Source organism: Anguilla rostrata, chromosome 7 (genome assembly GCF_018555375.3).
Source record: "Anguilla rostrata isolate EN2019 chromosome 7, ASM1855537v3, whole genome shotgun sequence".
Classification (NCBI taxonomy): Eukaryota; Metazoa; Chordata; class Actinopteri; order Anguilliformes; family Anguillidae; genus Anguilla; species Anguilla rostrata.
Window position 1 is genome coordinate 3,450,547 of NC_057939.1, and position 13,804 is coordinate 3,464,350.

Genomic DNA, 13,804 nt, shown 5'->3' on the forward strand with positions numbered 1-13,804 from the left:
CAAGCTAACCAGCGAAAAGAAAAGTCCCGGTGGTTTCTGTGGTTGTGCTTACCATCAGTGGCTTCAGAAATGAGGGCATTTTGCTAACATGTAAACATGTTTTATTTTCAATGAACTATGGGAACACATGTACTGTTCAGGTCAAAAGATGGGGTGAATTATGGGGTGCCGTTCAGGAAGAATATAATCAATGTAGTGTACATATATATAGGCTTGCTTGAAATATACATTGGTTTAATATGCATATGTATTGGTTTGTCCTTTACGTATCAGTGTTTCCCACAGGATTTTGTGAGACTAGGGTGGGTGGACCTTGGACCCTCTAGGGGGGTCCGGGGGCATGGTCCCCCTGGAAGAAAATTTTGTACATTTTAAAGTTAAATGCATCAATCTGGTGCACTTTGAGAGCAAAATTAGGAAGCTAGATCTATGAAGAACGTTTTGCTCTTGTAAACAATTTTGTGCTCTAGTATACTGCTGGTTTGACATGTACGCGTATATTGGTTTGTCATTTACATTTGTAAAACACACCAAAAACACTTTTTTTCCCCACGGCGCCCAGGAAATGCCTGTGATGTAATGCAATCTTTGCCTTTGTCTCTCTAAAGATCAACCTTTTGGCCCCATTTGATTAATCCTGTTGCAGTTTCTAAATAAATCAAGTTGAGATTTCTGGCCCCTACTGTATGACAGAGTTTTCCCCTCCCCTCCTCCTCCTCTTCTGACCACATCCTTTACCTGGCCTCATATGGAAACAAACAGGAAGGGTTCATAGGTGAGGATGGTACCATCTAAGACAAAGAAACCCAGATGCATTACATTACAGGCATTTAGCAGACACTCTTATCCAGATCGACTTACACTACTTTTTTTTACATAGCATATACGCACATTGCGTTCATTTTTACAGCTGGATATATACTGAAGCAATGTGAGAGAAATATATCATGTTATTGTGATACCATTGCTGAGAGAGAAAAGTATTTTTTTATTCTGAAAAAGATGTGTCACAGTTATTGGCACCCCGCCGATTATTTTTACCAGCTTGGTATATAGTTCACTGGATATCCACTTAATATTCCCTAGTATGTCCAACCATTACTCTTGAGACAATTATATGTACATGTCTTTCTCGCAAACAGTTTTCAATGTGAACCTTTATTTGTTGGTATGTTTTGGTATGTTATATTAGGATTGAGTAATAACTGTTTCATGACCTTTCCCTAGAAATATGAAATATCTGGTCATAGAAGCCGACTGCTAATGAGGCAGCGTGGGATGCATGAGCTTGCCAAAGTGAATGTTGAACTTGGATTTACGTTCTTATCTCCTCGTTTATTTCCTTATTTGGCCACGTACGTGTCCCTGACAGCATCTGTGTTGCCAAAGCAACACAGCGGTGTCAGTAGTGCCTATTGGCGCTGCAGCCCAGGCACAGCCTCGAGGTGATGGCCTCCACAGGCCGAACATTTAGAAAACTTGTGGCCCTCATTCTAGAACCTTGTGGCCTTTATTCTAAGAACACTTGGGTCCCAATTCATCAGATTGGGTTTCTGTCATGAGATAAAAGCAGCCGTGCCCTGCCAATGCAACCCCGATCACACCACATCTTAAGATCAAACCCGCCCGCGTGGGCACGGGCTCATTTTCCTCTTAAGCGGCGTGGGCGCTGGATGGGAAAATGTCACCTGTGTCTGTCTGAAACTAGCGAAGACGCTTGAATTTGGGTTACCACCGCACAGGGCCGAGTGTAAGACAGAGCCCTAAGTGCTAAACATCGAGTAAACAACCACATGGACCAACTGTCGGATGAACAATGTCTGTTGATTAAATCAGAGCACAGAACGTAATCTCAAACACAATCTATAATTGAAGCTTAGCTAATTATTTGTCCGACGGGACCTCATTACACATAATTGCATCTTCGTGAATGAAAAACTGTACAGCTTATTATTGCATGCCATTGTAAATGTGTACCACAAAAGGCAAACATGTCACAACTTTACCAGCACAAAATCATTTATGGAGCCATTCGTTGTATAGCTGCATGGTATATTAATCCTCTTGTCCGTCCTTTCATATTACAAATCATTTTGCATGGAGTACCACACCAGGCATTCACATGCATCTCCCAGAGCTTCTATTTATCAAATATCATAATTAACAGTCGTAGAGAACAGATACACAGTAGCCATAGTAACAGAAAAATCTTTTTGAACACAGTATGTACAAGGCTGGATGGTGAAACAAGGCAAACATGCCCAAAAGCATATCAGCTGTAGTATTGATTGAGGTTTTCTACAGTACTTTAACTGAATGTTTGGATTGGGTATGTATGGGTTGCCTTTTCATTGTCAATAAAATGAATACATGACCTCAAAAAAATTAATACATAACCTCATACAGTAACAAACCATTTTAGAACTAATTCAGACATATTTCCTAAAACATTCATCAATATTTAATAATGGCAAAGACAAACATTTTATCCTGTATTTTATGACTTTATTATGGAAATATTTTATCATAAAAACTTGTAAAGAAGCTGATTATGCACAAAACAGATATGCCATATATCATTGCCATCTTATGCATTTTACTGGGGGCATAATTGCACAAATTGATTGTCAACGGGATTATATGGGGGTGGTTTAGGATCTTGGGTGACAGTCATGGGTTTGACTGCAGCTGGATTGTTGATCTGGCAGTTGAACATCAGGTGTAGAATTGTTGAAAGGACCTGCAAGAAAGTAGGTTAATAGAAAAGGAGAACAATTGTCCACAGCCCCTTAAATTCTGCTAAATATCCACCCAAGTTAAAAAATATACTTAATGTTCATCCAAGTTAAAAATCTACTTAATGTTCACCCAAGTCAAAAATATACTTAATGTTCACCCAAGTTAAAATCATACTTAATGTTCACCCAAGTTAAAAATTTACTTAAATGTTCACCCAAGTTAAAAACATACTAATGTTCACCCAAGTCAAAAATATACTTAAAGAATCACCCAAGTTAAAAATATACTTAATGTTCACCCAAGTCAAAAATATGCTTAAATGTTCACCCAAGTTAAAAACATACTTAAATATTCACTCAAGTTAAAAATATACTTAATGTTCGCCCAAGTTAAAAATATACTTAATGTTCGCCCAAGTTAAAAATATACTTAATGTTCACCCAAGTTTGGAAACAGAGCCACAACTATTAGCACATCTCACAGATACAACATCCTCTGCGAAATAATAAATGTTATCAACCTGATATGCCACTTAGGAGCCATGATTTACACTATTTACACAACAGTAATTTATGAGACGCTAAACTGACCAGGAACGCCTGTTCCTGACCCAGCTCATGTGGTTGGCTAAGCGGCAGCAGCGACTGCAGGCTTCATACAAGCTTACCTGAACATAACAGAAATTGGAACAGTGACTGAAAAACAACAATAAACCCACACGTACCAGAACAACCACGAATGTGACTATGAGTCTAGTCACAAACATAATCCCCATCTCCAGGTATTTCAAAATGATGGGACCACAAGGCTGGAAACAAACATCAAACAAAGACAATATTTTAAAACTAATTTTTATAATTATTTTTTTTTGTCCTAATTGGGTTGGAGGAATAACCTGCAGTCAGGGCCGGCCCGACCCAATAAACAAAGTAAACATTTGTTTAGGGCCCTGCGATTGGTTCGGGGGCCCCCTCCCTCCAAGATGTATATAAATATATATATTTTTAATAAATAACTGTGTTCCCTAAGACAATGGCTTTTTCATTCATCTAAATATATTTATATTGGTGCCGAATCTTGCTGGCTGGGGACGGGGGGGTTGTTTACGACCAAAACAGACTTTTTGGGGGCCCCATGTAGACTTTTTGTTTAGGGCCCCCAAAAACCTTGGGCCGGCCCTGTCTGCAGTCACGGCACCTATGGGCCGTACTACCCGCTAACCTGGCCTTACATTGGGATTTACACTTCTTATTTCCCTGAAAGCTAGTTTTATTCATTAAAATAAATAAATAAATAAATAAAAATAAGTGCATGAGTGAGTCCGTATTTAGATTTGTTTTCAATTGATCCATTTGACGATTGTTGCTTATTAATCATGCATAAGCCTCTCACTGATAACATTTATGGAGAGTAAATATTTTTTTGAGAGTAAAGTAGATGTGGAAACAATTGGCTTAAATTAGGCAGCAGGATAGTTACTTCCTTGTACACCTCCACCTCCGACATTGCAGAATCTCTATCATATGATTGTTTCAAGTCTGCCTAGGGAGAGAAACAAAAACATTTTTAACATGCAGGACAGAGTGACATAAGAAATTACTTCTTCCCAACACTACTGAATTTTTGCATATTTCCGTTTTGTAGTTCACTGAAAAAAGGTGACAAGGTTTCTAAATACCTGCACCTTCAGACAGCTGTGAATCAGCCCTCAAACAGAACAGGCAGAAGTTCCGTTTTATGGAAAGTCATCCACAGCCATGCTATGTGACCAAAAGTATCTGGGCACCCCTTGGTCTGAGGCAGGCCTCATCGCCCAATCAGTGCCCGACCTCACTAATGCTCTTCTGGCTGAGTGGAAGCAAATCCCGGCAGCAATACTCCGACATCTAGTACAAAGCCTTCCCAGAAGAGTGGAGGCTGTTATAGCAGGAAATTACATTACATTACAGGCATTTAGCAGACGCTCTTATCCAGAGCGACTTACACAACTTTTTTACATAGCACTTTACATTGTATCCATTTATACAGCTGTATATATATATATATATATATATAGATATATACCTTGCTCAAGGGTACAACGGCAGTGTCCTTACCCGGGAATCGAACCTGCGACCTTTCAGTTACAAGCGCAGTTCCTTACCCACTGTGCCACACTCCGTCCAACTCTGGACCAACTCCATTTTAATGCCCATAATTTTGGGTATTGGATGTCAGGCATCCACATACTTTTGGCCATGTAGTTCATATCCCGTGGAGCACAGAACCTACCCAGTTGTCCCTCGATTGTTGTACTCTATGGCATTTTGACGCCCTGTCTTCATAGTCTGGCGGACAGTGGCACGATTGAGGGATTGAATCCCTCCAGTCTTCGTAGCTCAAGAGTCCGCAGCATTCAGCCTGTTATCAGCGGAAAGACCATTAGTTACGTTACATTACGCTTATTTGGCAGACGGTTTTATCCAAAGCGACGTACAATAAGTGCATTTCATGGTCATGGACAGCTACAAAACACAGGTTCAGTAAGATACTTATTTTGTACAGCTATTTCTAGGCAATAACACAATTTAGTTCACACAGTGAACACTATTCTGACCTAACCTCTGCAAAGCCAACTAGGCTAGAAGAACAAGCTACAGTATTATACAGAGTGGTGGTAGTTAGTTCAGGTATAGTCTGAAGTGATGTGTCTTCAGACCACAGCAGAAGATGGGTAGTGAGGGAAGAGTTTCAATTGCATGTAGTCACAAAATATTGCAATGAAGTTACAACCGGAGTACGTGTGTATGTGTCAAAAGGGTGTCGTCAGGAAGTTGACGGTGCTGAATGTGAAAGACTTTTTGAACCGTTTACCACAGTCTGCAGCTTGTTGATCGCTTTTTGGGTCTTTTGATCTGCCCGATTCAGTGGCGTCAGTTCTCTGAATTGAGCCTCCGCACCGTTTATCTTAGCGCAAACAAAGACAGTGTTAAGATTGGAACTTATCTAATATTCTGATAAATAATTATTTATCAATTACAGATATTCTACCATAAAATACACTCTGGGAATGAATAATAATAATAATAATAAAAACATTCCATGAAATGGAATAAAATCAGCAAATTCTGTTCTTTCATTGAGGTACAGTTAGACTGCCCACTAACAGAACATTGTTTCCTAAATCATTTTTATAGACATAACGTGTCAAACAGCTTATAATTTATTTTTCTCAATGTAAAAACACACTCAATCTCTACCGTTCATGACTGTACTTTTGATTGACCTGACATTTGATTATTCAGGCACAGTAGTCAGCATTTATACAGGTACAATTGAGCACTACTGTACTGCTGTAAAAATGGTCCACCTGAATATATTCAATGCCTCAAATCAAGGGTACCCAATATTATCTGAAAAGTGCAGGTTTTATTACCCCGGGACTAAGACACCTTTTTTATTATATTTTATTTTATTTTATTCTGGTTATTTTATTATATACTATGTTGGTTACTGTTGCTATATTCTTTTATTGTACTTATTGTGTCTTAATCGTTTTTGTAATCTCGGCTACATTGAAAATGAGGGCCTGGCCCTCAATTGTACCTCCTAGAATTTAAATAAAGGTTCTGACTGACTGACTGACACCTGATTCTACTTATTAAAGTCTTGATTGAAGACCATGAGTAGTTAATTAGTTGACTCGGGTGTTGTAGTGCTGGGCTAAAACAGAAACCTGCACCCACACCGGCCCTTTTCGGGTATGACTGGAGACCCCTGCCTTGGGCGCTAAGTTTGTCAAACTGTCCATTGGCACAATGCGATAAGTATATGATGTACTGTAACAGAACACCGAGGTCCCAGAATGACCATAAAATAATTCTTGCTTCCCATGAACAGAAAATACGTTAAAATATATTAATACATTCCACAAATGGAACATACGGTGGATTATTAGTTTAAAAAAGAAAAGAAAAAAAAAAGAAATTTATTTTACTGATGAATATCTATTTCTAAACAAACGCTTGTGAACCTGTTTAACACCGTTTAGAAATGCTTTACCTCAGATTGGACAGCAGACATTGCGGGTAGAACTCTGAAGCAGCCAATAGCGTGAAGGATCAGAAAGACAGTATACTACAGAAATAATGACAGAAGTTAACATTAGCGATCATCTTACCAGTCTGATGGGTGAGCAGTGCACTGAGTTTATAATAATAATAATAATAATAATAATAATAATAATAATAGCTTTATTTGTATAGCACTTTTCAATTCTTGGTAACAAAGTGCTTCACAATAGTCAATACAAAACAGAAACTTCTTCAACAAAATTTGCCTTAAATTCTAATTTTATTATTCATATTTTATAGTTTCATCACAAAAACTATAAATTATCAAACCCTTTCCTACTGTAGTTCAAAGCATTTTTTGTGCATCTTAAGCGTCACAACGCAGCCTGTCACCAAGCCAACATTTAATTAAATACATAGTCGCTTATCTGCCAAAACTACTGTACGCTCTGTTCACCTCTATTCAGTCCTTGCAGAATAAACATGCAGAACATGGAGACATATAGAAAACGTGGATTCCTCCTTAACAACAGATCAAGGGACAGGTTTGATTTTAGTCCTAATGTACACGGTAAACATAATTTTTTATTAGATATCTAATTATCATCACGTACCTGTTTGGAAATGCCCACATCTTTGGTCCGTCAACGTTTGCCAAATAAATATTAGCACAGATAAATGGTACCGTCAAATAAAAAATAACATTAACACAGGTCTGTAGGCTGTCATTTTCCATATTTTCCATATAAACAGAAGGTTTTGCTTTTTAACGTGCTTAGAGGGTTAAAATACTGGCCTACAGCTGTCTACCGGGCACCTTTTAATGAAAATAGCTTGCTGTGCAAAATAAATCATATTTATTGAACAAGGTGGATGTTATTGCCCTCACTGAATGGTCAATGGTGAATGGACTGCATTTATATAGCGCTTTTATCCAAAGCGCTTTACAATTACAATTGACTATTCCGTGATAGTCTTTTTCGATATGTCACTGGTGCAATCATGTCATTTTTTCACTTTTTAGAACCCTCTTTTTAGCAGTCATACTGACTTCTACTGACAAACATTTTTGAAGTAATCTTTGATGATGTATATTCGGTTGTGGACTTTTGCTTTTGATGTAGCAATTTCTGAGATTGATGTCTACAGTGACGCCTTACGGATAAGCGTTGGAACTCCAAACACGTGCCTCTGAAATTCACATATTCTGGAATCTACTTGGGCCCTAGATATAAGCGTTAGGTGAAATTACCATTATTATTGCTTGCGCATTTGTCAAAGAACCATCAACACAGCCGTGTAATAATGAATATTAAATACCAGTAAATGAAATGAAGAATAATGTATAAATGTAATGTAATTATACCCACCACCCTCAGTGCCCACTTCTTCTTTTTATAAACGCCGAAGACGCCCAGAAGTGCTAGCAGGAGGACGAGTGATCCGTTCACACAGCAAATGACGATGCCGTTAGTGGTGTCAAACTGAAAATCAGCACATAAAATAGTCATGAAATTAACTGCAACTGCCCTCCTACATAGCAAATGCCAGATCTAAAAAAGGTTGGCCCTGTATATCTTCATATATACAGCGTATGCGCACCAACAAACGTGCCTGACAAAATATGTCAAACGATGCATATTTGCCAGCGTTTTATATTGCATTTTATAAAACGGGCTGTTTCGATCCTGAATGCTAATTGACTGTAACCGCGCTCTCAAGTGACTGTAAATCCGATAACGTTAACAGTTATTCAAACAGCATGTTTGCAAACAGTATCACTCTACGCACAACCCGTTAGTTACAGATAATATTACAAAACTGGTAAATGTTGAATCATAAATTATTTGTTTCTGTGTCGTAACCATTTTATAAAAGCGATAGGGCACGCGAGGCCGTGCCCTATCGTGAATAGTCACGCCACGTTTACACGGGGTTGCCACTTCGCTCAGTGCCTAGCAACACCCCTACAGCCGTAAATGTACTCACAACAGAGCGCGGTCACTCGTGCTGTATTTCTTAAACGTATAATGGGTTATACTTATGTGTGAAACTGTTAGCTCAGATATTTTGATCAGTGTCAATTTCATGTTCCTTCCACTTTCTCTTACGTCTTTAGCTTCATCGCTGCTTGATGCCACGATTCCAATACCCAGGGTGACGCCTCCTAAAATCTGGACAGACCACATACAGCATTGCAGTATTATTATAAGAACCCCGAACTCCAGATTTATGTTTTAGATTGCTGCAGGTTCCCATGAGCAAAATGACTTTGACATCCATTTCTCTTTTACACAATTGTCTTTTTTTAATGTACCAAAAAAAAAAAATGTTGTGTAAATCTGTCACCAGTGTACTTTGCTGTGTATAACACACTTTAATGAATTTTTCAAGAAAATCTGCACGTAATCACTCTTACTGAAAAAATGCACATCATCATCATCATAGAACACAAAGTGCGCTGAATAAATTACTGGCTGTAGTTACCGACTGTACATTTTGATTTTAAAACACAAAATGTACAGTTCCTGTAGACCTTGCTGACAGAAAAATCTGAATCACAAACACTTGTCTTATACAGCCTAATAATGACTGCACGACCATATGTCTGCCAAATTTATTTGCATTGAATTGCAATAAAATGTGGTACCTATATACAAAATGGCATTATTCTCACAGCACCTTTGGGTTTGCCTATAAATAATCCACTATTACAGTAGCCTACCAGCTGCCAGGTTGCTGATTATATTGTCTTCTGTTTATAAAAACTTACCCCATATATGACACTGAAAGCAATGCATAGTCGTTTCAGGAAGGTGTTATCTTCTGCCATTGCTTCAAAGACAGCGTGTGTGAGGTTCAGTGAGACCCTTCAAATGAACAGAAAAGAGATGGCTTCCCGTCTTATACCTGCCCAGTGATCAGGTTTTTTTTTCTTTCTCTCTTTCCGCTGTCACATCTGTCGTGCAGACACACCTACATATTTTCAAAATGCAAATAAATGTATGCACTTCATTATTTTAATAAATAAGCACATTAATTCAATGACCCTCCCCCTCAGAACCAACTTCATGTTCAGGAATTCATGTTCATGTTCATAATTAGTGCTTATGGACGTGCCCTATTGCAGTCACAGATACCGACACCTTAACAACCAAGTTACCAAGATCATCCAATCAAATGAATTCACTGCTCTCTTTCACAATTTTGCTGTCATAGACGCACATGAAAATGTCAGAAATAATATGGAATGCTTACACGTCCAGATTACAAGACGCGAAGATATGGGTTTGGAGCTACCGGTCACAAATAGCGAGGGAACTACAAATAATTTTTTTTTGTGACATCGCATACAAAATTAATTAGCCTAATTAGGCAAAATGTATAAAACGAACGAAACGAACAGTAGAGAACGTAAAGAAAAGGTGGCATGATATTTGGCAGCGTTGTAAAAGAAAAACTTGGCGAGGGCAAAAGACACTTGGTCTTTTTTTATTTGGGGGGGGGGTAATCTAGGTCAAACTGTTTCTGATGACCACAAACTGAGACGGAGCGCCTTGCCGGTGTCAGTACATGACCTCTTTAGCCTGCGTGGCCTATTTCTGTTTCTCCGTCTCTTCTCCCCAAACATCAGTTTATGTGGCAGCTAAGACACTCTTTTATTAGGAGGTCCTAATCAAAGAAAGAAATGAGTTGGGTGTCCTGGTTATCACCATGATTGTAATATCAAATACACGCTACTTGGAGTTACCTGAAGTATATTTTCTTGCTTTATACTTCGATCGCCCAAATGATCAACATGCTATTGAAAAACCGACAGGACATCAGGAGCTTCTCTAAATATATAAAATACCTTTCATAGCACACAAGAGCTACCTGGACCAATATAAAAAACATACCCCTAAGCTGAAATAACATATTTAAAAACCCACAAAGGGAATTATCAATTTAAACTAGCAACCAGTTCAAATGTGGAATATCAAGTGAGTGAGTTTCCTTTCTGTTGAGATTGTGAAACTTTCGATTTCCTCCATTTTTTTTTGAACGTGTAGATGGCGGTGTTAGAGAACACCGCCATCTACTGGCGATAGAATGTCATTCCCGAGCTCAGATTGCAGTTGTACTGCACCGGATGGTGGTCAGTTACGCCAGCGCCGCTCACAGGTGTACATCCTCTTTGGACTTGTTCATCCTAATCATCAGTAAACAGTGGCACTGGGGAGATTTATGTTTGCATTGCGTGTTAAGTGTGAAATCCTGCATTTATGGACCTCAAAAAGGGACTGTCAACATAGGCCGACACCGTTGGAGTCTCAGTTGCCACAGAGACCATTAAATACAGCTGGAAGGCTAATCAACTAGTGGATGGGATTTTTGACAAAATGGGACCCTCGTGTGACCATTTTCATTGGGTGTGGGGTGACCACCACAAATGGACATTTGTTTAAAAAGGCCGGGGTCTGTCAGCTTGGTAATGCGTGCTTTGTGACATGGCACATTATCCATTTGAAGAAGGGTACATTGTGGCTATAAAGGAATGGGCATGGTCAGCATCAATGCTTTGGCATGCTGTGGCATTGCTCAGTTGGCATCAAGGGACCTTATGTGTGACACAAAAACATTCCCCACACCATTACACCATGACTGCCAGCCTGCATCATGGTCACAAGGCGGGATGAATCCATGGATTTGTGCTGTTTACACCAAATTCTTACCCTATCCTCTGCCCTTCTGCACCCCACTGTTGTAAACAGCTAATAATAATAATAATAATAATAATAATAATAAAAGCTGTTATTTGATCATTGGTTGCCTTTCTGTGAGCTGAGCAAGCCTGCCCATTCTCCTGTTTTTACCCACAGAGCTGCATCTCAATGGATGTTGCTTCTTCATTAATGCTATATAAGTTGGATTTTATATACCGTGAGCTCCACAATGTTTTGGACAAAGACATATTTTTCTCGATTTGGCTCTGTAGATTTCTGAACTGCTTAAATATTTGCATACTGCTGCCCCCTCTGAATTCTTAGCCAAATTAAAACAGCTCCAGCTCCATCCCAGTCTGCATTGCCTCATGACATGGCTTTTTACTTCTGTACCCTATTGTGCAATCTTCATTTTTTAATTTTAAATTTTTTTAAATATATTTTTTTAACTTAAGATATTTTAATCGTGAGGTGGCTGATTTGCTGGCTGGTATAAGAGGTAGGTTGTGTTCCTACCTTCTCTTTGCATGACAGTCTCATAGTTGGGCACATAGTGCTAAGTGAGGCATAGTTTAATATTAGAACAAGCATTTTTTTAAAAGTGTTAAATGACCGAAATCTTTTGTGTTCATTACAATCTCATTGTAATGAGTAATCACAGGCAAGTGTCCTTAAGTAGACATTGACCTAAAGTAAGCATTATTTATATATTCTAATATATATATATATATATATATATATATATATATATATATATATATATAACAATTTTATTGAATATGCTTGCATACGATGAATGTAGATTTTATCTTTTTATTCAAACCAAAAACGGAAGCGAGACTGTATTTTATGGCGCCTTCACGGGTGTCCATTGACGGCATGCGCCGCGCAGAGTCATATTGTATCGAGAGCAGTACAGTCAGAAGTTGTCTCAGCTATTTTAGCCCATCCGTTTGATTTAAAGATTAAACCACGCGTCGCTATCTGATGCAATGCTCCTGATCAGGAAACGTGTGGCGGGTGTAGCTGTATTCGATCGTCGACCGACAAGAGCTCAAGTCTGCACAGCAGAAAAACGTATTTTAATGATAAAAAAAATTGTTTTCGCGTCGCCACGTTGCGAGCTACTCGTCTTTGTTGCTAGTGGCGACTACAGTCGGTTACAATGCTGCGACTTGAGGTCGACTAGGCTACATGAGGGAAGGACTTTGGTAAATTACATCGGCTAGACTAATCGCTTTGGCCTGTGCGGGTGCATTTCTAATCGTAGTATTTTTCGAACCTTCCACGATGTACTGTTACAGTAACGTTGTGATTCGGCCGGCCTAACGGAGTGTTGTGTAATTTTACAGGTTCTTTGCCTAGTCGTATGCAGTATGAAGAACACGTCGTTATGAAACACTATTTCAAAATGATGACTGACATGATTGTGTTGTGTGCCACTTTGGCCATATCTCTTTCATTCTGGATAATTTCTATGACAGCCAGTACATACTACGGTGAGTCATTGCGACACTGCCTTCAAAATGTTGCTACAATTGATCATGTTAGCCGGTTAACGTTGAGCGCTACTTTGTATCGATGATGCAACGTATGAAATAGCAGAGCCGGCTAGTCTTCACCAGTGTTATTATATTACCTCTAACTCAAAGTAGAACTTTCCTTGGGTACTATTTGCGACAATGACAACTTTCATGGCTTTTAGTTGTCATGACGTTTCGCTGGAATACGAGTTTGTAACGGTACTACGTGCAGCAGGTTTGTGCAACACTGGAAGGTCACATGTTTTGATTTGTGTGGTTAATTAGCGCCTGATTGATCTGCTAAAGCAGTCGATTACAGTTAGCTCACCTGGTTTACTTTACATTACATTTTTTTTTTACTTGATCTAAACTGGTTGCTGAGTTTAAGATAAAAACAAAAAGCAGTAAACCTTGCCTGTCCAAGACTAGGGTTGCAGACCCAGTCTTACTGCTCAATATTTTTAAAAATACATTTTGCAGGACTATTTCGCATTGTTAGATCCATATGCGTAATTAAATAGCGTTTTCCATTCCAGGCACTTTGCAGCCTGTTTCTCCATGGCGTTGGCTGTTTTCCATTCTGGTCCCCTTGAGTCTTGCCTCACATGGGTTGAAGCGCAAAAGTCTGGACTACAGTGGAGCACTGGGAGGTGAGCACAGCATCTTGCCCAAGAACACAGCACTAGTCTGTGCAGGCGGCCGGTTTGGTGCACTGGTTTTGTAGCCAGAGGGCTGGTTTGGTGTACTGGGTTTGTCGCCAGAGGGCTGGTTTGGTGTACTGGGT

General features: G+C 39.1%; 2 protein-coding genes across 6 annotated transcripts in view; one reads left to right on the plus strand and one right to left on the minus strand.

The window, feature by feature from the left end:
* LOC135258795 (transmembrane protein 19-like) overlaps positions 1–13,804 on the plus strand; it is a 33,079-nt gene that overhangs the window by 13,593 nt on the left and 5,682 nt on the right. The window contains exons 2-4 of one of the 5 annotated variants that reach the window (XM_064342380.1): positions 11,953–11,996; positions 12,850–12,996; positions 13,557–13,670. In XM_064342380.1, coding sequence (XP_064198450.1) covers positions 11,953–11,996; positions 12,850–12,996; positions 13,557–13,670 — 305 coding nt within the window. Of the gene's footprint in view, positions 1–11,952; positions 11,997–12,437; positions 12,750–12,849; positions 12,997–13,556; positions 13,671–13,804 lie in introns of those variants that run through there. The other 4 variants (XM_064342381.1, XM_064342385.1, XM_064342382.1 and 1 more) reach the window with 4 other exon arrangements.
* On the minus strand, positions 2,484–9,702 carry LOC135258796 (tetraspanin-6-like). Its single transcript, XM_064342386.1, has 9 exons — positions 9,565–9,702; positions 8,903–8,965; positions 8,162–8,275; positions 6,781–6,855; positions 5,593–5,685; positions 5,011–5,139; positions 4,219–4,281; positions 3,464–3,547; positions 2,484–2,740 (listed from the first exon to the last, which is right to left on the minus strand). The coding sequence occupies exons 1-9, from the start codon at positions 9,622–9,624 to the stop codon at positions 2,597–2,599; spliced, it is 825 nt and encodes a 274-aa protein (XP_064198456.1). The 5' UTR covers positions 9,625–9,702; the 3' UTR covers positions 2,484–2,596.

Coding starts and splice junctions, on each gene's coding strand:
- LOC135258796 (XM_064342386.1), bottom strand. CDS start 9,624: ATGGCAGAAGATAACACCTTCCTGAAACGACTATGCATTGCTTTCAGT. Junction 3,548..4,218: donor AGGTGGAGGTGTACAAGGAA/GTAACTATCCTG, acceptor GTTTGTTTCCAG/CCTTGTGGTCCCATCATTTT. Junction 2,741..3,463: donor TCACATTCGTGGTTGTTCTG/GTACGTGTGGGT, acceptor ACTTTCTTGCAG/GTCCTTTCAACAATTCTACA.